General features: G+C 30.0%; 3 protein-coding genes across 4 annotated transcripts; 1 reads left to right on the top strand and 2 right to left on the bottom strand.

The window, feature by feature from the left end:
- The first annotated feature begins 2,505 nt into the window (after positions 1-2,505).
- Positions 2,506-12,569, top strand: LOC130670923 (proton-associated sugar transporter A). The gene is made up of 8 exons (XM_057474553.1): positions 2,506-3,308; positions 4,505-4,767; positions 4,841-5,092; positions 5,584-5,834; positions 5,932-6,027; positions 7,558-7,970; positions 8,053-8,227; positions 9,995-12,569. The coding sequence occupies exons 1-8, from the start codon at positions 3,109-3,111 to the stop codon at positions 10,223-10,225; spliced, it is 1,881 nt and encodes a 626-aa protein (XP_057330536.1). The 5' UTR covers positions 2,506-3,108; the 3' UTR covers positions 10,226-12,569.
- Positions 12,570-13,563: 994 nt separating this feature from the next.
- LOC130670922 (tetratricopeptide repeat protein 21B-like) lies at positions 13,564-19,891 on the bottom strand. 2 transcript variants are annotated; one of them, XM_057474552.1, is made up of 3 exons: positions 16,920-19,891; positions 15,183-15,492; positions 13,564-14,265 (listed from the first exon to the last, which is right to left on the bottom strand). In XM_057474552.1, exons 1-3 carry the CDS (start codon positions 19,889-19,891, stop codon positions 13,633-13,635), a joined length of 3,915 nt encoding a protein of 1,304 aa, XP_057330535.1. In that variant the 3' UTR covers positions 13,564-13,632. The 2 variants fall into 2 exon arrangements, with proteins under 2 accessions (XP_057330535.1, XP_057330534.1); XM_057474551.1 differs by having other exon boundaries at positions 13,565-14,265; positions 15,183-15,496; positions 16,924-19,891.
- A 56-nt stretch (positions 19,892-19,947) lies between these two features.
- On the bottom strand, positions 19,948-22,388 carry LOC130670924 (protein NATD1). Its single transcript, XM_057474554.1, has 3 exons — positions 22,126-22,388; positions 21,918-22,024; positions 19,948-20,094 (listed from the first exon to the last, which is right to left on the bottom strand). Exons 1-3 carry the CDS (start codon positions 22,247-22,249, stop codon positions 19,948-19,950), a joined length of 378 nt encoding a protein of 125 aa, XP_057330537.1. The 5' UTR covers positions 22,250-22,388.
- Between the last annotated feature and the right edge of the window lie 2,321 nt (positions 22,389-24,709).

Genomic DNA, 24,709 nt, shown 5'->3' with positions numbered 1-24,709 from the left:
TTGTATAGATTGACAAGAAATATATTATACACTGATGCAATTTGCGGAAGGCAACTAACGTAATCAGCTCTTAAGGTCAGATTGATATTGCTTCATTGGAGACGATATTTTACTAGCACACTTTATTTACCGACAATAAAATTAGTTATCAGTGAGTATGACAATACGTATACTAATTTAGACATTTTATCACTTTTTTTTTTTTTTTTCATATAAATATTTTTTAATTTCCACTGTCACGATTATTCGTATTTTTATTTTTTTTATATTTTATTGTCAGACGTAGACTCTTGCATTTTTATGAAGGTCGTCTTTGTACGATTTCTTTACGTCCGCTTGCATTTATTTATCGATTTTAGAAAAATCGTTTTCTCTCACTGTGTTTTTTATTTAAGTAAAATTACACTCAAAAGTATCGATTTAGATTTTTTTTAAAAATTTTATTGCGAAAACCATTTGGTACTTTCTCGAAGTGAATGTCGAGAAATTTCACCAGTAAATTGCATCGTAAAATAACTATTAAGGTACGTGGAAAAAAAAATTACGAATTCGCTATTTAAGAAAAAAAAATTATAACTTTACGGTTAATAAAGCAATTTTTTTTCGTTTTGCCGCCATTTTTTAATTTTTGGGTGTACATTAAAAATCCTAGTTCAGCCGGTTGATAGTGATATAGTGAATCTAAAAATTCAAAAATTTTCTGCTTTAGATTGTTCATTTCTGAAATTTTAACACCAAGCGCAGACTTAACTACTATTCGAGGCGTTGTATTCGAATGATGTTTTTGTACGTTAAAAGTGTATAAAATTTATAATAAAATTTTTTTAACGTATTTCAATAGTGTATTTATTAAGCCTGACTATGTTATAACACTACATATATATCTTTATTCATAATCTCATTAAAAATTCATAAAAAATAGATTTTTTTCACACCCTCAAAGTAGAATTCCTTGAGGGAGACCACTAGTGTGAAATTTTGGAAAAATTCATTTTTTTTTGCACATTTCGATAGTCTATACCTTTAAAAATAACACTAAAATTTCAAGCGCATTTCTCAAATAGTTTTGTTGAGTTACAGCCATCTGAAGAGCAGCCGCTTATCGGTTCTTGAAAATACGGTTCCGTAACAAAATGCCCTCAGACAAAATAACCCAGAACGAAATACCTTCGTAACAAAATAACCTGAAAAAAATAACTTTGTTATAAAATAACCTGAACAACAAAAACCTTCAAGTACGAATTTTATCGTTATAGATTTATGTGAATTTTTCAGGTTATTGTTGTTCAGGTTATTTTATAACAAAGTTATTTTTTTTCAGGTTATGTTGTTACGAGGTTATTTTGTTCTAGGTTATTTCGTCCGAGGGTAACTGGTCGCGGCACCGAAAATACATTTTTCGAAATTGCCGCAGATATAATTCGAAGACAAATCATCCGATCGATTTGATTCAAATTGCAGCTTCTTTTATACATGTTCCTACATACCACGAACCTCCAGTTTTCCGATCGAATCAAAAATGTAATTTTGGCAGGCCAAAAATCGTCAAATTTTCGCGCGAAATTTGAAATTTCTTCTTAAAAACTCCGCCATTTTGTTAAATTTAAATTTTTTTCTAGCCCGAGGGTCACGATACAGAAAATATCTTCTAGTTCAATAAACTTTTTGGTTTTTTTCTATTTCATGCACTGTGACGGTCGCTATCACTGCATCGGGGGACTTTTTTTTTTTGGAGCGTTGGGAGGTTGTGAATAACTCGCTGAATTTTCAATTTTTTGGTCCAAAAATTTTATCTAGTATTCATAATATATCCACAAATATATCCTTAAAATATTAAAAAATTCCATGCAATAGTTTTCTTTTAAAAAATTCCTAAAAATCATCTTTTTTTTTGGGCGATAAAACTAGTGGTCCCCCTTAAATACTCCGAATAAACGAAATAAAACATTTTATGAGTCATGTTTTCTTAAATATCAACAATAAATAGTGTAGAGAATAAAAAAACATTTTAATTTACAGATGAAAAAAATATGCTAATCATAAAAAATATAGATAATTTATTGCAACAATATTTCATGTGATAAGAAATTAACAATTGAATTAGCAATAAATTTAAATATTTTTACCATAAAAACTTAACTAAAAAATTATTTTTTAATATTATTCACCAAGAATTGATATTGACTATCGATGAATATTTATCGACATAATTTTAATTTTTTCCTCATATATTTGCATCAACATATTTTAATATCTTTTAAAATGTTTTTTCAATTAAGCCGGATATTAATCACTGTGAAAAAAACGATATATCTGTCAATAAAGTCTTTAATTATTTTTATCAATATAGTGACAGTATACAACCACATCACTCCTATTCTATTTTATATTAAAGAAAATACATTATGAACATAACATACACCCCTATTCGCGTCATGATATTGCGCTCATTTGACGTTTCTACGTTTTCATCCCCTAGCAAGGGAGTTGCAACTATCAGTTGAACGCTGGACGTTCTCAGAGTAGCATAATAATTCCCTTTAGAAAATTACATATAATATAAGTATAATACAAATATATATCTATATTTTTTAAAATATTTTAAATTAATAAATTTGAGTTATAATTTAAATAAAATTTAAAATTCAGAAAAAATTTAAGTGAAAACTCGATTGAAAAGTATTTTTTTGACGTAAAAAGTTCTGTAGAAACTTTACAGATTTTATTATCGAATAAAGTTTTTTTGTCATAATTGCAATTGAAAAAATTTACAATTTAATGCCAATGTGAATTCTCTTGAGAAGTTAACTAACATTCAATTATCTCTCTAACTTTGTTTTGTTTCGACTAATTCGGCTTAGATAAATGACAAAGGCTGTCACGTGTAACTTTCAATAATTAGCTTTTCAGATAATAATTATAATAAAAAGAAAAATTTTTTAAACATTTAAAATAATAAATCAAATGTTAAAGATTAACATAATGGATAATTTAAATCGAGTATATATTTTTTGTAACTATTAAAAATAAAAATAATAAATTGATTGAATAGTGAAAGAGGAAATTGGAGAAATAATTAAGGAAAGATATTTTATTTAAAAAAAAATTATGGTGGATAAATTGCATGATTATCAAGGCTTTGCCGGGCGTCTTCATGGTTTTCGTGATAAAGTAAGTGAAAAGTGGTCGGGTTGGAAAGAATGGAAAAATGAAATACCAACAAATCAAGGCTTCGCGGCTGTTGTAAATCATTTTCGTAGTCCGCCTAAATTAGAGCGAACTTTAGACGATTACTCACATGTTTACAGGTATTTTAATATTATACATACTTAGTATACACAGAAAAAAAGGATTTCTTGGCTCAAAAAGTTTTTACTTGGCCCAAGAAATTTTTCGCATTGTAAATTGACAACAAAAGTTTTCTTGGGGTGATAAAAAAATCATTGCGTCGAGGATTTTTTTCTAGTCCAAAGGAAATTTTCGTCTTCAATTCATAATGCAAAATATTTCTTACGCCAATTCACTCTAAAACCAAGTGTGTAGTCAAAATTAACACACTCGCAAAATAACATTGAAACGCCATAAGCAATCTATAGATTTTTAACACACCGTGAAATGTGTTTTTAAGTGATTACAAAAAACTATAGTTTTGTTTATGGCCATTAAACATAGAACACATTTAATGTGTGTTAAAAAAATACACTTGTAACTAGTGATTCGAGTGGACAAATGTCCGGTTATTAACCGGTAAGTTATTTGGCTATTGAACCGGTAAAATATTAATTTCAATGATAAATATCTACTTGCGTCGAATGTGTATATAGTTTAGTATACTAAGTTTTAAAAGCAATATGGCGTACTGATTTTTTTTTTATTGAAAAAATTATTACAAAAAAATAAAAAATCAATTTTATTTTTAAAAAACTTGATAAACTTTAAGTGCAATTTTAAAAAAAATGTTTTTTGTTCTAATTTAATTATTGAAAGCAAATTTTAAAAAATTCAAAACGTCGGCTAACTTCAGCAAAATAAAAAAAATAATAAATTGCATGCCGCAGATTCGAACCTGGGTCGATGAATCTCAATTCTTCTGTTCAACCAACTTTGTTATAACAGAACTCTACAGAAGGTCGTATTACAATACTAAAGGTGCATTTGACAAGATCCGCGAATAGCCTTGATCAACGTTTCATTTTTATCATTTTTAACTATTTATTTATCAACTCAATAATATTGAAAGATAATAGATAATTGCTAATAATTTTTAGTGTACATTGTACACATCTTCAATTGCACATCAACGCCATCCACGGAACAAAATTAACTACTTTGGTTATTTATTCGGTAAATAACCTGCTGAAAATTGGTAAAATGAGTAAAATATTTATTTTACCGGTAAATTCTCTTCCCTACTTGTAACACACTTGGTTTTAGAGTAAAGGAATCCTTCTTCTGTGTATTAAAAAATTTATGAATTACCATATTAAATTGTATTAATTATAAGACAAAAAACACGTGGTGAATTGGTGAGAGTATCAGCTGCAGTAATGGGAATAGAATTTTCTTACGCTGCTGAAACAGCATTTGTATCACCAACATTATTAAAAATTGGTGTCGACCATCAACATATGACATTAGTTTGGGCATTAAGTCCACTAGTAGGATTTTTTGTGACACCCGTTTTAGGAAGTGTCAGTGATCGTTGTAGATCTACATATGGACGAAGACGACCATTTATTATTATATTGGCTATCGGAGTTTTTTTGGGTAAAAATATTATTAATTAATAATTCCCGTTATATTAAGCATTATGTTTTTATTATTTAAAAAAATTTTTTAGGGCTTCTTTTAGTACCTAACGGCGAGAAAATGGGGTATGCATTTGGAGACCCTTTACCTTTACCTAATCACACTGCACCACTAGGTCATCGATTAACAGCTAAAACGATTAATGAAACTTCTGCAACAGTTCCGACGTCTTCACACTCGTGGGGAATATTTTTTACTATTTTAGGGACTGTTTTACTTGATTTTGATGCCGATGCTTGTCAAAGTCCTGCTCGAGCTTATCTTCTAGATGTCACTATTCCAGGTTCAAATTATTATATATATTTTTTAAATTTAAACAATAGAAAATAGTACATCCTGTTTAGAAAATCTAAAAAAATCCCATAAATTCTCATAGAAATTTTATAAGAACGAATGAGTTCTACGAGAGAGATTTTTTGAAGCTAATTAATTCCTTATTATTATAGGAATTTTCCTGATTAAAAACTTCGATTAAATCCGATCAAGTTTCAATCGGAGATTTTAATTAGGGTTATATTTATTTTCAAACAGTTGTGTTACTTTTTTATGAGTCCCTATTTGCCCACCGACTCTACAAATTAATTGCGTACGAAGCTCATTAATATTGCATTTACGTAATTTGTATAAAAAAAAAAATTTAATTGTACTCACAGTTCGAACGTTATATAAAATAGATTTTACCAAGGCCGCAAATGTGATGCGTACATAAAGTACGAAAGTTAAATAAAAATAATAGTTAAGTACGATTAACTTTTATGTGTAATTACTTTTTAGAGGATCATGCTCGGGGTTTAAGTACTTTTACAATAATGGCTGGACTTGGAGGATTTATGGGATACGGCCTAGGTGGTATAAACTGGGATGCAACAAGTATTGGAATAGCTCTTGGTGGTCATCTTCATGCTACATTTACTTTGATAACAATAATCTTTATTATTTGTGTTAGTTATACTATTACTAGTTTCAAAGAAATTCCTCTTTATTTACTTGAGCGAGATGAATATAAAGCTATGCAAGCTCAATTGGTTTGTATTCATTTTATAATTATTCACGATAAGATATATAGAAGTTATTATTATTAATAAGTGGTAAATTTATTCAAATTCAATAAATCTATTTAAGATGGACGACAATCGAAGGAAAAGTGAACATGACAAAATAGCCGATGATGAATGTGCTTCGTACGGAACTCTTAATGCTGATTCGGAAGCCACAGAAGTAATTAATGGAAAATTTTTAATACATTAAATACCCGGGTCAAAAATGAAACTTGATTCAGGCTCGCTTCACCTTATTTTGTTTTGAAGTTATCCATTTGCCTTGATTTCAACTTTTTCGTCTTAAATCGTAACTAATGGCCGATTTCTTCATGAGAGAGATAAACCGGAGTTTGTTATTCGGCAGATAAACTTATTCCGGGGTTAAAATTTCGATGGTTGTCTTCAACAGACCGACGGGTTAGCTATCCTATGGTCATGTATGTGTGACTGTGAGCTATAGTACCTACTCTAGGGGTCCTCCATACTCAAATTTAATGTATGTACTTAAAAAATCTTTACTAACTACTTCTCCGTTCTAATAAAAGTTTGTTACTCATTATTTGTTTACGCTAAATTATTTAAAGAAAATGGAACTATTCTAATGATATTATTAATTGCATTTGAGATGAAAGTGTCGAATTTTGAATAATTAATTACAAATATTTCTCGAATGAATGAATAACTAAAAAAAAAATACTTTTAATAATAATTTTCACAAATGGGAAGGAAATATTATTCATTTTATATTTGACATTCGAAGAATCGTTGTATAAGTATGTACAGTGCCTTGTAAACTCTACACTGTAGAGTTTTTACGCACACTGACATCAGTAAGTTAACTGCCAGGTATAAAGTCAGCCCAATATTTATCCTTAGGACAAAAATATTCGGGGGTTATCCCTGATTAAAAAAGTGAATTGAAAAGTATTGAAAATTATTTCAATTCTTTTTAATCCCTCGGCGGTTTTGGAAAGTATTGAATGGAATTGAAATTTCGATCGTTTGAATACTTTTCAATTCCAAAGTGGAATTCGAAAGTATTGAAAAGAATTCAATCTTTCATCATTTCATCATCGGATTATTTAGGCATTGAGAAGGATTCGGAAAGATTCAAAAATTTCAATTCATTTCAATCTTTTTCAATCCCACACATGACCCGAAATGTGATATTATTTAGGTATTGAGAAGGATTCAGAAAGATTAAAAATATCAATTCATTTGAATCTTTTTCAATTCCTCGGAAGTTCAGAAATTCTTTTATTATTTTGGGATTAAAAAGTATTCATTTTATGTCAAAATGAAAACCTTGGGGTATAGAAAGTATTCGAAAAGATTCATTTCTCATCTTTTTCAATACTTTTCAATTCACTTTTTTAATGAGGGTTAAACTAGTGTGAAGAAAACGAAATCTCCAGTTAACTCACGTTAACTAACGGATAACTTCGATCGTAGGATAACTACGAGTGAAGAAGTCGGCCATAAGTAAGCCAGTTAAGTCTAAACCAAGGCGAAAACTCAATGTATTTTATATCTTCGTAAAAAAAAGTCGAGTTCGTCTTGTAAAAAACGGCTTCAAATTTCGACTTGGTAAACCAAGTCTAAATCAAGTTTTATTTTTGACCCGGGTAACTAGTTTATTTGGCCAAGTCCCTCTATCATCTAAATGTAATTATAATTATAATCATTAATATTATTTTTTTTTTTTCAGGAATTTAATTTAAAGCCTTTGGCAGTTGATCGACCGAAACCAAAACGACAAGGATCAGTACCAATGATACCAGAAATAACTCCAGAAATTTATGCTAATGAAGAAGATCAAAATGCCGATCCTAAAGCAACATTAAGAGAATATTTAATGTCAATACTTTACATGCCGCATAGTATGAAAATGGTTTGTTTAACGAATTTATTTTGTTGGATGGCGCACGTATGTTACTCACTTTATTTCACCGACTTCGTTGGTGAGGCAGTTTACGGTGGGAATCCTAAAGCTCCAGAAGGCTCAAAAGAGCGCGAATTATATGAATCTGGAGTTAGATTTGGATGTTGGGGTATGTCAATGTATTCATTGTCATGTGCCTGTTATTCTTTGGTTATTGAAAAATTAATTCAACGATACAAGTACGTAATTAATAAGAAAAAAAACATTAATTACAAAAGATTTCTGCAGTTACTAAAAATAAAATAATTGATTACTTTTTAGGGCACGTAAAGTTTACATTTGCGGTCTATTATTTTATAGTATGGGAATGATGATGATGGCTTTATTAAAACACCCAGTCGGTGTAATATTATTTTCTTGGACTGCAGGCGTCATGTATTCAACGTTATTTACAATGCCATATTTATTAATCGCACATTATCATGCTTCATCCACGGTATTAAATGATAACTATTATGCATTATAATGACTACCGTCATCAAATTAAAAGAAAAAATATTATTTTATTAATCCTGATAAAAGACTTATTTTTTTACATAAAATATGAAAAACGATAAAGGTGTTTTGTATTATAATATCATCATTATTATTGTGGTCCCAGTAAGAGAATAGGCTCGGAAACTGTCCCCACTACCGAACATTTATAAACTGCGCATAGCGATGCGCAATAGAAATCGATTAATCGAACAATCGATGTTTTCATTTCGATTGTCGATTTTTTTTAACCGATTGTAGGCTTTTTGATTAATCGAAAAAAATCGGTTCTTATTTTTTAATACGATTTTTAAACATCGATTTTTTGTAAAATTAACTAAAGAAAAAATTTGTTTTTCAAAGTCATTAACTCAGTCATTATAAAAATTGTTTGACTAATGCAGCTAAACTAATTTTACGTTATTTGAAAAATTAAGAAATAATCGATTTTTATTAAAACGATTTTACAACTTTACAATTGCGATAAAATAATCGACTGTCATATAAAGTAAGTATTAATATATTTTTTTTTTATAGCAGACATGAATTTTGAATTTGTAATTTTGGACCCATATTCTTTTTTTTTTTTTTATTTTGAACAAAAAATTATAAAATCGATTTTACACAATCGATTGTTAAGCTATCGATTCTGCAACTATAAAGTTGGGAGAGAAAAAATCATTTTTTCTTTTTTGAAAAAATCGATTATTTCAAAAATCGATTGTTTAGAAACGATTAATCGCCATAATCGATTGTCTTCAGTCGATTCTTCGATTTCGGCAACACTACTGCGCATGCATACAGAAAAGTGGGAGAACATTTAACACGCAAAACATCCAGAGTGGGAGTAAAAACCGACGACACCCGAAGTCTAATCTCTTGTTGGGATGACAATATTTCGCACGCCTCGGACGCGAAGCGGAGGTTGTGCTTTATGATCGACTTGTCAAGGTCACGCGATTTTCTTACATTAAACTGCATATATTATTTTTATATCATACTTATACCTGATGAAAAGCACATCAATATAAAGAGGGAACACTAATGAATAAGCCTGATACTTTTTTTAAGTTGTCCGATACGTATTAATATAAAAAAAAGTTGAATAAAAAAAATTTATCGGGGACGTGCATTAGTCTGTGGTTCAAAAAAGGCCGTGGTACTTATCTCGAGAACGACTTGACGAAACGACTTAATTTTTTTTTCACAATCTTCAGAATTATGCAGAGACGGTTCCTTTTGAAAATCACTGCTGTAGTCCTTCGCATTTTTTTTATAATAAATCATTACTGTTAAAACCGCCAAATTTTACACGTAAACAAACACACACTGCGGCCATTTTTGTTAGGAATCTTTTCCTTATCTTACTTTTTTCGTTGACTTTTATTACCGTATATTTACCATAGAAATTTCTATGAATAAAAGCGCGGGTGATTCAAATTTTTGAAATTTAATTTTTTAAAATATAACATCAGCGTTCGAGGCGTGCACTTTTTGATTTTCAAAATCTTTTTTTTTTTTAATTACGAAGTGTTTCTTGATGTCAGTTAAATTGACTACAGAAAAAATTAATAGCATATTTAGAAATGAATAAAAATTTAATTTTAAATTTAAAAATAAATGATCATTTAAAATTTTTCTATCATAAGGAAATTAATAAATAAATCGCGATTGATTTATTCAAAGTGAAAATTAAAATATTATATTTTAAAATAATTTTTAAATTTAGTTTTCAGTTACAGCGGATGGTGAAGCAGTACACAATGATAAAGTACGAGGATTAGGTACCGATGTAGCAATTGTATCATCTATGGTATTCCTCGCACAATTTCTATTATCATGTTGTCTTGGTACAATCGTTAGTATCTCGGGAACTACGACTGCAGTCGTTGGTGTTGCCAGTACTCTCGCAGCATGTGGAGCTCTATCAGCAACCCAAATTATGTATTTAGATCTTTAAAAATTCATCGTTTTATTTTAAGTATTGTGTGAAATTATTTCTATCATTCACAACTTTCAAATTATAATACAGTATATTAAATTTAAAAAAAACAAATGTGCTTATGAAAATATATATAATTTTTAAATACTGTGCGAAATATGAAATAAAATTATTTTAATAGTATTTATGACAATTAACAATATATATATTAGGGTGGGCCAAAAAAAAAAAAAATAGTATTTTATTCTTTAGTTACCGTGAAAATATCGATCAAGATGATGAAAAAAAATTCTGATAAAATTTGAGCTCTTAATATTAATACTCGGAGGTCACTCATCGCAATTTTCTATTTCCCATTTAAATAACATGGGAAAAAAAAGTTTTAAGTTTGGAATTTTCTAACTCGGCAATGGCTCATTGTACAGATAATTTCAGGATGTAAATTTGTAGGAAATTAAACGCTCTACAAAAAGAGTCTCTTATCATTTTTTGATAAATTTATCTGTTCAAAAGTTATTGGAGCTTAATATCAAATTTATAGTAAATTTCGAGATCTTTTTACTTTTCCAGCGAAACTATCAGAGTTATCACAAAATGTCATAAGATCTTTTTTGTAGAAAATTTTATTCCCTACAAATTATTTCTATAGAGTTTTTTCAAGTTGCGCATAATTTACTAGTTATTTTCATTTTAATGTTAAGCTTTTAAAAAAAGTAGTGTTTTGATCGATTTTAAGAGCTTGGCATTGAAATTAAAATAACTAGAAAACAATGAGGAATTTTAAAAAACTTTATTGAAGATAATTTGTAAGGAATAAAATTGTCTACAAAAAAGATTGTATGAAATTTTGTGATAACTCTGATAGCTTCGCCGGAAAAGTACAAAGATCTCCATATTTACTATAAATTTGACTTCAAGCTCCGATAACTTTTGAACAGCCATTGCCTAATTATAAAATTCCAAACTTAAAACTTTTTTTTCCCATGTTATTTAAATGGGAAATAGAAAATTGCGATGAGCGACCTCTAAATCAGGAGACACGGTAGTGTCTCGCGCCAAGTACACGTTCAAATCAAAGACATGTATACACAGAAAAAACAGATATCTTCAGTCAAGAAAATATTTTTGAAGACAAACGTTTTCGGGAACCGAGTCAAGATTTTCTTGAGCCAAGAGAATTCGTCTTGGTTGGAGAAGATTTCTACTTTATCTGAGAAAATTTAGGTCTCCAAAAAAATTTTCTTTAATCAAGAATATTTACCTTCAGTCGAGAATTTTTTTTTTGTGTGTATGTGTGAAGTATCATGGCGCGAGCCTACCGTGTCTCTATACCGTAGACCGAACGGTATATTAATATTAAGAGCTCAAATTTTACCAGAATTTTTTTTTCATCATCTTGATCGATATTTTCACGGTAACTAAAGAATAAAATACTATTTGTTTTTTTTTGGCTCACCCTAATATATATATTAATAATCAATAAGCAAAGAAAATAAAATTTGAAAGAAAGAAAATAAATTAATATTTAAAAAATCTGTAAAAATTGCGTTGAAATTGCAGATTTCATTTGAATATTTAAAATTAATTAATATATATTATTAAAGTATAATTATAAAGATATTAAGAAATAATTATTTTTTTAATCATTTTCCTCTAGCGGAAGAAGTTAAAAAATTATCTTAATAATTATTTTTAAAATGATTAGTATTATTTTTTGTAGAGTTCAAAGCGACTACAAGTGATAAAATAATTATTGACAGTATTAGCTAGATCACGTGTTAAAAGATAATTTAAATAAAAAATAAATTAACGCATGTTAGTTATGTTAATGCACAAAATTATCATTTATTTAATTATTAATTATAATTATCTTTATGTGTCAATTGTAAATATTATCAATTATGATTAATCCATTATTGTATATTACAATGTGTTATAATATAAAGAAATACTACTAAACAGTATATGTTCATTGTAAAATTGAAAAGAAATGTTTGAAGTAATTTATCTATAGATTAAACTTTTCATCAACAACATTTACAAAATTGATTGAAAGAAATCAATAATTTCCATTAACTCAAAACAGTATTTTTTTCAAATTCATAGTTGTTTTTATCACATACATAGGGCGTGTTCGGCCGAACTAAGTCCTGAGCAAATTTACAAAGGCCTTAGTAAGATTTGGTATTGGCAGGGTGCGCGACGAAAACGACATCTGTCGACCGCATTAAATCATCCTCAAAAAGCACAGAGAGAATACGGAAAGTTTTTATAAACAAATAATTAAAATTTTTAAAGATTGCGAAATATATGTGTGATACCACATTTGAAAGGTGGAAAAATAGAGAGTAGATTGTACTGAAAAAAATAAGTATAAAAAATTTTAATAAATCCAAAATAAATATTATTTTGAACGACATAAGGTTCGCTTGTAATAATAATAATAACAACAATAATAGTCATAATAACAAATGAGTTAAAATAATTATAATTATAATTTTTTCAAAGTTAAAATTATTAATTAGCATTAAGTAAAGAAATTAAAGTGATTTTAATTATTCATAATTTTAAATTTTTAAACTCAATGATTAAAAATACTTTGTGTTAAAAATTTGTAATTTAAAAAATTCCCCGTAATAATTTTTAGCCAAAGATGAACATCATGGATGGAAATGTATAAAACTTGTAATTACTATTTCTGTCAGTATTTTTGCAATTAACAACACAACAACTTGTTCTTTTTTTTTAACACTGCTTTCATTTAACTATTCACAAGACAAGTGCGACTTAACGCGTATTTCGTCCACTGCAGGCGCTACAATAGATTCGATTGTCCCCACCCTATACTCCGCACCTTGCCAATAGTCAATAAGCTTTTACTGTTCAAAATCTTACTAAGTTTACTAATCACTTAGTTCGGCTGAATACGCCCATAGACGACTAAAGCTCCATCTCTTTTTTTTTACTGTAATCTCACGTTTCATTTCATCAAATACATCGTTTTTGACAGAAATATTTCTATAGTAAGCCTAAAACCGTAGTCTTTTTTTCAAACCTCCCTGTGAACTTGTTTCAATTTCCATGTTTTTGAATCAATTGAAATTCAGTTGACTTAAGTGCGTATAGGCCAAGTACGCAGCGTATTTATGAAGAAAACACGATTTTTATCAGTGTATTTATTTGAATCTAGTGTATTTTTAATTGTCGGTTAATTTCAGGATCATCATTTTGGAAGGCCTAGACTATCGAAATATGCAAAAAACTTGTTTTTTTTTTTAATTTCACACTAGTGCTCTCCCTTAATTGAAAAAAAAAAAAATTCTCAAAATTAAATTTTCAAATGAAATAATGAAAGAATAACGAATGGTTAAAATTTTATCATTTATTATCCATAAATAATTACAATCCTTATAAAAACTTGTATCTCAAGTACGAATATGATTAATTGATTTTTCTAAAATTTCTTTACGAATTTTAGGAAAATCATTATTTTGTTTTAAAACTTCATTGCATGCTTGAATAGCGTCAGCGTATTTTTTACTTTTAAGACAACAATACGCTAATTTGTATCCACTAGAGAGTTTTGTTTTACCACCGAATTTCCAAGCTTGAGCATAACGTATCGCAGCTTCTTTATAGTTTTGTTCTTTTTCAGCAATAGTACCCGACAATTCATGCGCGCGCACACACGTGGCATTGTGTTGAAGTACTTTTCTCAATAATTCATTAGCAAGGTCATATTTATTTGATTGTACATAAATTTCAGCCAATAAAATCCAACATCTCTCTAGATATTCGGCGTCTTCAAATGTCCAAACATTTTTCGAAACACGTTTAAGATGATTACGTGCACGTGGAGTTTGTTTCAATAAAATATGAGCTGTAGCGAGACCTAATGCCGGCCCCACATGATCCCGAAGTGTTTCTTGACTTGCTAATACTGTGCAGTCTTGTAATGCTTGCTCTATTTTTGATTTTATTTTTGTTGCAAGTAAAAAAAAATTACTTAATAATCGATGTGTTAAAATTTCATGAGGACTTCCTTTGGGATTCAATTCCTACAGTATAAAAATAATTAAAATTATAGATTTAATTAGGGGAGAGTGGGGGTAATTGAACCAGTAAGCTTAAAAAATCGAAAAAAATCGAAAATTGAGTCGTTCTCTTGGAATTATATTTTAATACACTAAACCTTAGTCTGACTAAAATTTGGAACCAGTATGATAATTTAATTTAAAAAAATTCAAGTTTTTGTGTTTTTAGGCATCTGAACTTTTTTTTCAGCTCTTGACAAATTGTTTAATAAGTTTTTAATTTTCAAATGTAATCTTAAAATTTTTTTTGTAATACCTTCTTTCATATATTAGTCATAAATTTCTAACTTTACATCTAGTAAAATAGTTCTTGAATATTTTTTTTTAAACTAATTATTTCAATAAAATTATATGGGGTCAATTGAACCAGTACTCTCGGAGACGGTTGAACCACACGAACCACACTGTGAGCATCAGACATGCGCGCGCATCTTGACCGAATGTGAAAAAAAGTTAAGCTAACCAAGAAAAAAAATAATTATATTGACAGAAGTTGTAAAAGTGATTGTTATAACATATAATGTTATATAAAATAATCAATATTATTAGAAGTATTGTAATTTCAGTTTTAAGCTGTAATGAATAGTAAATTACTCATTAAAGTCATTCGTTTGTGGTTCTAATACTCTTGGTTCAATTGTCCCCGCAAAGGGGACGATTGAACCATTTGATGCAGTTTTACAATTTCGTATTTATTAAAAATTTTCATAATTTGTTAAGTTATGTGCTTATGAGAAATGATAGTCTATATAATAAAGTATAATTTCGTATAAAAAAAAATAATCATTTTGCTTTTATTCATCTAAAAAAAAAATGTTAAAGTATTTTTGGTTCAATTGACCCCACTCTTCCGTAAGTGAATTTTTTTTTTTAAGTCTCACCTGTAAAAGTCGTTCAGCAGTTTTTAAAGCCATAGTTCTTGAGTCTTGATATTCTGCATCTTCTTCATTAAAAGCTTCACTAGATAATGCCGAATCATCATCAGGATCCAAACAAATTTCAATCATATTATAAATAGCCTGTTGACCCCATTCTGGATCGCGACGTGCAGCATTGAAACTCCGTAATGCTGAATTTAATTTACCAGTTCTCCAGTCTAACAATCCAGCGCAATAATAAAATCCAGCTTCGTGATTAGAACCTTCTGTAGCGGCTTCTGCTCTTGCTATCCATTCATTTAAGTCTTCAATACTACCTGTTACAAATTATTCAATTATTTATTTCTGCTTTAATAAAATTAAGTAGACAAAAAAATGTGATCTGACAGCAAGAATGGAAGGCAGAAAATTACGAACACATGGCAGAAGACTAAAAAAAGTAAAAGGGATAAAAGAAAATCAAATATTCAAACTTTTGGGGGAGGGGGGGATTTTGCCCTAAATTTCAAGATTTTTAATTTTCAACAGACGCGGTATATTGAGACCAAAATATATGATAAGGGACTAGAAAGAAGTAAAACAAGTGAGAACCACTGAGGATATAAACCCTATTGTCTTAAGGGGCCGATTTGCCCTCCCCCTCCCCCTATTTTTTATAGAACCCAACTAGATTGTTCGATTAGAAATTTCTAAGAGAAATTACACTAAAAAAAAAAATTTGCTATAACCCTTCAGGACATGGGCTATGAGATTTTTTCTCATGGTCAACTTCAATCTCAAATATTTTTTAAATTTCAAATGGAAAGGCTACTTAAAAATTTTTGTATCTTCCTATACTTTAGTTTTCTTGACACACATTCAATAAAAACTTTTCTTTCTAATTAAAAATAATGAAAAAAAAATTTTTTTCGTAGGACATGAGATTTTTTCTCATGGCCAGAGTATTAAAAGGTGGAAAATTTTAGCCTTCGTTTCTTTTTCGGCCGAGTTCGGGTCATTTCGTAGTACGCGTCCGCCATATTTGTTTACATGATACATATATTTACAAAATAATAGTGCAATATTGTGCTGTGTTTATCTGCATAAATATGTAAAGTTTATAATTAAATAGTTCATATTATTTAAATATAATTCTTTTATGGTTTAAAAACATTAAAGTAAAAAATAAATGATGATTTCGTAAGAAAACTGTATTTGAAGTATTTGATGCGCATGCGCAGAAGCCATGAGATTTTTTCTCATGGCCAGAGTAAATAACGGCAGTCAAAACTCCCATGTCCTAAAGGAATAATAACAAAAGTCAGGATTACTTCTACAGTCGACTGTCTAAAGGTTCTACGTCGAGACAGGACCATTGCCTAAAGGTTTCCTCCCCACCATCAGCACTTCCCCTCGAACGCCGAGGCGCACGCTAAAACGAACACATTGTGCAGTAAACATAACCTCAAAAAAACGTGCATTTAAAGTTAGCGCTCAAAAACTGAATTGTGATTCGTCACTCGAGAAAGTGGGTGGGGAAATATCCGGGAACCTTTTAAGCAATGTATCCTGGAACCTATAGACAGCGGGAACCTTTAGGCAGAGAACCTTTAGACAGAGTCGACTGTACTCTACATAAATTTTTGAACTAATGGTATTTTTGAAATCTACTCGACTAACTAAAATATATTCCGGTAAAATTTTATGCCAATCGCACCCTGAACAAATACAAGTTATTATTTTTAATTAAAAATCTAAAACTTACCAGTACGTCTAGAAACTTCAATCAATCTCGCTAATGCCGTCCAGTAAGTCGGTTTCCTGAGTAATAACTGTCTAAAATGAAAGGCAGCTGTTTCGAAATCAACTTTTCTAAAAGCGAGATCAGCCATCATAACAGACGCCGCTTCATTATTTGGATCAGCATTCAACAATGCACTACAACTTAGTGCGCATTTATCAAGATCATTTACTTGCATATATAATTTAGCCAGTGACAATAACGCTTTGATATCTTTCGGTCGATGTTGTAGTGCATCTTTATAATACCCAATAGCTTCATCAAAATCCCGTATCGCAGTAGAATGCTCAGCAAGTGTTAGACAAATTTCCACAAGTACTTGTTTTTGATCAGTAGCACTCGGAACAATTGAAGCTCGCTGCATGCATCTCACCTGATTTTCTCTAGCTTCCTTCAATGTCGAAATAGCCAACTTAATATCACCCGCACGCTCTCGTACCTTAGCAAGCATCAGTAATTGTTTGCCACGAACTTCCAGGCTCGTTAAATCCGTAGCCATCCTACCGTCCTGTAGTTCTTGGATAAGTACAGCTTCAGCTTTATCAAAATGTTTCATTCGCATAAACAATTCAGCCATATCTAGTTTCAAATCTCCACATGACTTATTTTTGACAACTTCTTTGTAATAATTTATAGCTTTGCCATACTGATGAGTTTTAACTAAAGCTTTTCCCATTTTGCTAGCAAGTAGTTTATCCCCTGGATTATTTTTCAACGACTCTTCGTATGCTTCGATTGCGCGATCTGGCTCCTGGATTGCCATGTAAGCATCTCCGAGCATACTAAATGTCCGTGGTCCAGGACAATGATCAACCAGTTCACGAAAACATTTAGCGAATGAATGACGATCTTTTCGTTGGTTCAGATAAATATTAGCGAGCATCGTATGGGCCTGAAGATAATACGGCTGGCCTGCTTGTATATCATTCAAATAATTTATTGCCTTATCAACATCTCCAGTCATCAAACAAAGCTCAGCATTACCGATAATCACGCGACCTTCTTCTACAGTATTAACGAATTGCATTTTAGCTTCGCTCGTTAATGCCGCGGCTTCGTCAAACTTTTTAAGCTCACTGTAAGCTGATATCAATTCTAGATAAAGTGTAGCTTTGTCCGAAGATGATAAAGTCACCGTATCTCTAGATGATGAATCAATTAATGTCATTGCCATGCGCAAACTGGTGATCGATGATTCTAAATTTCCGTTGTTACGTTCAACGATTCCAGTAATAAGATGATAAAGTGGATCATCGCGGACTTTGAAATTGTAACTCAGTCCAACTTCAAGACTTGCTGACGCTGATTGATAGTCAGCTTGACGAGTGAATATTTGAGCCATCAACAAGTGAGCTGATGCATTAGCTGGATCTACTGAGTCAATAAGTTTTTTTAATGCAGCCAATGCTTCCTCAAAGTCACCACTTTGCATTGATGCTTTAGCCAGTAACAGAAGAGCTGCTCCGAAACCGGGACAAGCGTCGGCAACTTTATTTAATAGTACGACAGTTAAATTTTCATTGTCATCACGTGGTCCAGTGTTATTATAAATCGTTGGTGTATGAGTTAAATGCTGGTTAACAATTTCTAAACAAAAATCTGGATTCAATTCATGTAAATATTTGTAACCAAACGGAACGTTTTCAATATTTTTTAAAATTAATTTAACAGACATGTTGAGGTAATTGAGTGCCTTCGTTGTGTCATTGCGGCACAATTGTGCAGACATAAAATGAAGACGTGGATCTAACGAATTAGATTGAACTTCCATTAAAAAATCAATTTGTTGACGGGCTAGGTCTATTGAACCTGGTGATGAATCTAAAACTTGACAGTGAGCTAGACCCATTAAAGCAGAAAATGAAGACTCATCAATTCTTATTGCACTGCGATACCAATGCTCAGCTTCTTTTATTTTATTTAACATTAGAAAAATATTTCCCAGCTCTATCATTGGTTCGCTTAAATTTGAATTCTGTTGAATTAATTTTTCCATAACTTTTATTAGTTCTCGGAGGATTAATTCATCACGATTAATTATACATGTAAATAATTTTATATTATTTATTATAATTTCAATATTTTTTTGTTCAGCTAACATCAGATTACGAAAAAATAATTGAATATCTTTGGACCCTGTTGTATAATCACCGTCGCGAATAAAAATAACAACTGTTTTAGCTTTTATACCATCTAAATTATTGGTATCTATTGACAAAATTCTATTGGCAGTTTCGATAACTTGATCCCAATCTTTTAACGCTAATTGATTATACATTTTTTCAATTAATGGTAAACAAATTTTCGGATACCTTACAATTAACGCATTGAGAATTAAGATAGCTTGATCATGTGATTCATTTAATTTGTATTGTTTTGCTGTACCAAGAAGAACAATAAGTTTTCTGCTGTGTTCCTTAGAAATGGCATTGAAATAATTTGTGTTTTTACCTATGCTAAATTTTAAGTCAATCAGACCATTTATTAGCAATACTTCGAAATCATTTGATCGTAATTTGTAAGCTTTCTCGGCATAATCTTTAGCTTTATCGAATTTTTTTAGCAGTAGTAAAACTAATGCAGCTCTTGTAAGACCAACAGCAGTAGCTTTACGTCGCTCTTCACGAATTTTTCCGTCTATTTGAGACACTAAGCTTTTGTCTTTATTATTATTCGATCGGTAAACATAGCTTTGGATCAACAAAGCTGGTAATGTCGTATCATCATGACCAATTAAGTCTGTTACCAATTGCAAAGCTTCTTCGGTATGACTTGTTAGTAAATAAGACACTGCTAGTAGTATTTTTATATTTTCGTTATTAGGATAATCGTGGGATGCTTGCTTTGCTTGCTGATACATTCCATGGTAATAATATTCTTGACAATACCATATTATTATCGCTTGGTGATCATATTCATCAAGATTATCCATTTTTTATTTATTTTTCTGCTTCAGTTAATTTTTAAATTTTGAAATAGTATTTTACGTCAGACTTCGGGAGCTTTTAGAAAATTTGATGGACCAATTACTCGTTCTTCAAGCTCGGGGGTTTTTATTTTTTCATATGTACGCTGCATATACTTGCACGTTAAAATTAAGTAGTAGTTATTTACAATGGCATAAGTAAATGCAGCCTAAAAAATTGTTAAATTAATAATTTGGTTAATTTTAAATTAAATATTTTAAATTAATAACCGGGAAAAATAGTTGAGATCAACATGAGTATAATTTTTTCCATTTTTTTAACAACGTTGATTTAATTAGATTTACATGGAAAAAAAACAGTGGAAAAATTAAAAATTTTAGTGCAAAAACAGGGCCATCGTATAAGAAACTTTACGAGAGTCTATACAAATTCTAGTTTAGTCCTCAAAAGCCTCAATTCCTTTGATGTTTTATTTGCCGTCCAGAAAGTAACTCTACTTTAGTACTAAAAATCCTTCAGATAGTTGTCCTGCTACAATATTGTCAAAAAGTTATGAGCCATATACGCGGTAAGAGTAGGTTAGGTGGTAGTTAAAACGAGACATTGCTTTTGTTTGATACTGTACCCGTGAAAAGTTTACCTACACACTACTCATATATATGTATACACAAATACTATTGAACATTTTCTTAAATCAAAATTTGACAACGTCGCATATGCTCTGCCAGTTGCTGTATAGTGTACTGAGTATATGTTTAAATTTACCGCTCAAATAATACTATGTATACTCGCGTACAGCGTTGTCAGATTGTTTTTTTCCAATTCACCGACATGTATATTTTTTCATTTATTGTTGAACTTTGCGTTGCTATATCTCAACAATGAGATGGTGAATACTTTATTTTTTTTTTTAAATAAATTCAGGACAAATTCCTTAATTTTCTGTTAGTTTTTCAAAAGTTTCTGACTGTTAGTTTTTTTATTAGAATCACGAACGCGACTTGAAACGCATACTCCTCATTGCTCGCAATGTTAATGATCCGAACTTTGATTATAAATATTTCAAATTAGAGATGGTCAATCGACTTGAAATTTTAATGGTAATTGTATCTTAATACCCTTAATAAGTACAAAAAATTTTATAACTTTCTGACACCATGCCCATCACCCGACAACTACCTTAATGAGAACTATAAAGTCTAAATGCTAATAATTTATCGATTTTAAATTATAACTAAGACCTCATAATCCTCAAGAATGAAAAGTCATACTTCGGACTTTGAAGAATTTAGAAAAATTGTAACTGAGTTATATCTCAGATAGTACTGAGTATAATCTGGAATGGTACTGAGTATAATCTAGATTATACTGGGTGCTATCTAAAATTTTTTTTTACCTCTGATGTAACTGAGTATAATCTGAGATGGTAGCCAGTATCATCTGTTATTTCCGTGTACTTCTCAAACCCTACAAAATACTTCAAAATTAGAGAGAGCTCACCCTGGTGGAAATTTTTCGGAATTTTCTATGAAAAACTCAGTTCTGAAGTTCCAAAGACTTTTTCATAGTTCTAAAGACTTTTTCAGAGTTTTTCAGAGAATAGTCCGAAAAATTTCCACCAGGGCAGGAACAGGTGCGCCTGGGGTCAATTGACACCCGAACGCCACCAACCTGGTAATTTTTCGTAAAACTGGATTTTTCAGAATGTAACAAATGTGTGAAATTTTTAAAGGCGAATAAGATTATAATTTCTTGGGAACTATTTTAGTTGAATTTGTGATGTAAATTATTTTGTAAAGATATTCTTTTTACAAAAAACTGATGCTATCTTTTTATGACAGAACATACATTTTATACATTTTTTGTTTTCGAGAATTAAATAAATCTCATAATAAACAAATGAGTTTATGTACATAAATTTACATCCATATTTTTAGATCTACATTAATCTCGAAAATAGAAAAAATTATTTAAAGTAGATGTCAAATATTTTTTACGGCTAACTAGTGAAAATAAAATAAAATTAATTACCTCTGTTAATAATCTTGCGATACCTCTATTTTCAAATTTTTCTGGTACATTTATAGACTTCATATCCAAAATATTATCATTTTTTTTGTACAATAAAGTTGCTCTTTCTAATAATATAACGATTGTAAATTATTACTAGTAATATTTAAATATTTTATGTTTATTATAAAAATAAATTTTTTAGTGATTAAATTTTATATGTTGATACCATAATTATTTAATTTTATATAAAATATTTGACGCTTTGGATTATGATGAACGCCGAACATAAATTTTTTTTGTATTATTATTAGTTTTGAAAAATTTAAAACAAACAAATTTGACTTATTCATATGAATTAAATATTAGTTACGTTGATAATGAAAAAATATTTAAATCACGTAATCATTTCTTAGATAATAATAATCAAATGGTGTTTTGTGATTATTTTGACGTGTAGTTTTTGTAAACTTGACAGGTTACTTTAGAGTTGTCCTTTTGGTTGCTAGGAAGCCGTGAGAACAAAGTTTTTGATCGAGACATTAGATGACGTTTGAAATAGTTATCAACTGTCAGTTAAAAAGGGAGAGAATTAACCCCGATAGCAAGAGCTTATGGTCAGAAAATTGGTGTCAATTAGTTGCAGTCAAGTTGACGATAACTTGTCGACAACTTTTGTAACTGTTGACTACAAGTTGTTGCCAACTTTAACAGGAAGTTGACGACAATTTACTGCCGCAACCTGTCACCAACTTTCTGAGAAAATTGAAGACAACTTTCCGTCAACTAATGGATGTCAACTTTTGTCACCAACTTTCTCAGAAAAGTAGTGACTAGTTGCCGTCAACTTATGGAAATTCCAATTTTTCTAGCCAATCTAGTGACAAATTGCTGCAGTAGGTTGTCAACTTGCTGTCAACTTGGCCATCCGAGCAGGGTACGTTTTTTGACAATAACGTAAAGGAAACTTTATTACTGGTAGTCCATTAATCAGAAACTTTATTACTGGTAGTCCACTATCAAGCTGACGGCAAGCTAGCAACAACCTACTGCTGCAACTTGTCGCCTTTTAACGCGAAAATTGGCATTTCTATAAGTTGATGACAACTGGATGCCAACTTTCTGAGACAATTGGTGGCAAAAGTTGATATTCCATTAGTTGCCTTAAATTTTCCAGAAATTTGATGACAGGTTGCGGCAGTTGGCTGTGGCCAACTGTTTGGGAAAGCTGGCAACAACTTGTAGTCAACAGTTACAAATGCTGAAGTTGTCGTCAATTTGATAGGAATTAATCAATCAAGTTGTTGGAAATATACAACCGAAATAAGTTCTCAAGTTGACTACAAAATCTTGATGGTGCAAACAAATGATGGTAACTTGTAGTTAATTTGGAAGTCAAGTTTTTTTCCTCAAATTGAAGGCAACTTTCTGATTCAGCTTGCATTCCTTTTACGGCTGTAAATTTATGTTAACTTGTAGTTCGTGCTGTACTCATATTACAGTAAAAACTTGGAACTACAGGACTTGACATCAGTTTGACGTTAACCTGACCGACAACAGTGAACAGCAAGTTTTTGAAGAGAAAGGGCTGTCAGAGCAAGTTAACTTTTTAATCTTTGATTCAGTCATTGAGAATTTTGAACGATAAGAATTTATCGGGTATATAAATACTAAATAGGGGCCAGAGCCATTGTCCAAAAAAAATTAGTTCGAACCCTGTTTAGAAAATCTCACAGAATCCAATAGATTCTCATGAATTCCCATTCATGGAGATTTTATAAGAATCTATCGAATTTCTTAAGCAGGGAAGTATACTTCCCTTTACCCTCTTACGTAAGAGGTGTATCAAAATTTAAATCTACCCTGCTTAAAAAACGATAGATTCTCATAACTGTATTTATTAGGCTCTTATATATAGAACCTATTCATCCCCATAGAATCTCTATGAGAATTTATGAAAATCTATCAGATTTTATGAGATTTTCTAATCAGATTTAATTAAAGTGTTGCACGCATCTAACTTTTGATAGAATTAATTTTACATATACTTAAAGAGATATATGCATGTCACATTTACATATATATCTTCATTTATAAAGTTTTGATTTATGTAAATTTAAGTAAATTCAAATAGATATAATTGCCCTGATAGTTGAATCTACTCATATATAAATGATTTAAACGTCAAATTTGATTTTTTGAGGATTATGCATGTATAGAAGACTATTTTTTGTTTTTTAGACGTATTTATTTATATACTATATATATTTACTTAACTATCATATTGTATGAATAAAAGATAAGTATATTGTTAAAAATTTTTAACTAATTAGAATATAAAATTTATTTATCTACTGACAGTATAATACGCTTATTATGAAATTCTTAAGAAAAAAAAAATCGCTATACATAAATATTCTTAAAAAAAATATTTATTTTTTATGGATAATTTTCTTACGAAAATAAACTAAAATTTATTCGGCGATTCTTTGAGAAAAATATTAAAATTATCATCGATCATAATCTTGTAACTACCGTATTATTGCGGAATATTTGTGACTCGATTATTTTTCCGTGGGTTTTATATACATCCTCCTAACGACTCAAAGCATTAGCAGTTTATGTTTTTTTTTATGTATGTTCGCAAACTTTTTTGGCAGTACTGTAGGAATTAAGGTTAATATCATTTTTGGAGTGAAAGTAATATAATATGTTATTTGAAACAATCGGGTGCTATACTTTCATCCTAAAACTATTTCTGGACATGTACTGGATCTATTATACGACAACTTTAACAAAATGCTTGATCTTAA

Source organism: Microplitis mediator, chromosome 7 (genome assembly GCF_029852145.1).
Source record: "Microplitis mediator isolate UGA2020A chromosome 7, iyMicMedi2.1, whole genome shotgun sequence".
NCBI classification, from domain to species: domain Eukaryota; kingdom Metazoa; phylum Arthropoda; class Insecta; order Hymenoptera; family Braconidae; genus Microplitis; species Microplitis mediator.
This window is presented reverse-complemented; position numbering and strand designations above follow the sequence as displayed.

What these genes read in the sequence shown, in the direction of transcription:
- LOC130670923 (XM_057474553.1), top strand. Translation starts at nt 3,109, where the DNA reads ATGGTGGATAAATTGCATGATTATCAAGGCTTTGCCGGGCGTCTTCAT. An exon ending in GATTACTCACATGTTTACAG is followed by an intron (nt 3,309 to 4,504) that starts GTATTTTAATAT and finishes ATTAATTATAAG; the next exon opens with ACAAAAAACACGTGGTGAAT. An exon ending in ATTATCATGCTTCATCCACG is followed by an intron (nt 8,228 to 9,994) that starts GTATTAAATGAT and finishes TTTTAAATTTAG; the next exon opens with TTTTCAGTTACAGCGGATGG.
- LOC130670922 (XM_057474552.1), bottom strand. Translation starts at nt 19,891, where the DNA reads ATGGATAATCTTGATGAATATGATCACCAAGCGATAATAATATGGTAT. An exon ending in GTTTCTAGACGTACTGGTAA is followed by an intron (nt 15,493 to 16,919) that starts GTTTTAGATTTT and finishes TGTAACAGGTAG; the next exon opens with TATTGAAGACTTAAATGAAT. An exon ending in CTGCTGAACGACTTTTACAG is followed by an intron (nt 14,266 to 15,182) that starts GTGAGACTTAAA and finishes TTTATACTGTAG; the next exon opens with GAATTGAATCCCAAAGGAAG.
- LOC130670924 (XM_057474554.1), bottom strand. Translation starts at nt 22,249, where the DNA reads ATGAATAAGTCAAATTTGTTTGTTTTAAATTTTTCAAAACTAATAATA. An exon ending in TATAAAATTAAATAATTATG is followed by an intron (nt 22,025 to 22,125) that starts GTATCAACATAT and finishes TTATATTATTAG; the next exon opens with AAAGAGCAACTTTATTGTAC. An exon ending in TCGCAAGATTATTAACAGAG is followed by an intron (nt 20,095 to 21,917) that starts GTAATTAATTTT and finishes ACAATTTTTTAG; the next exon opens with GCTGCATTTACTTATGCCAT.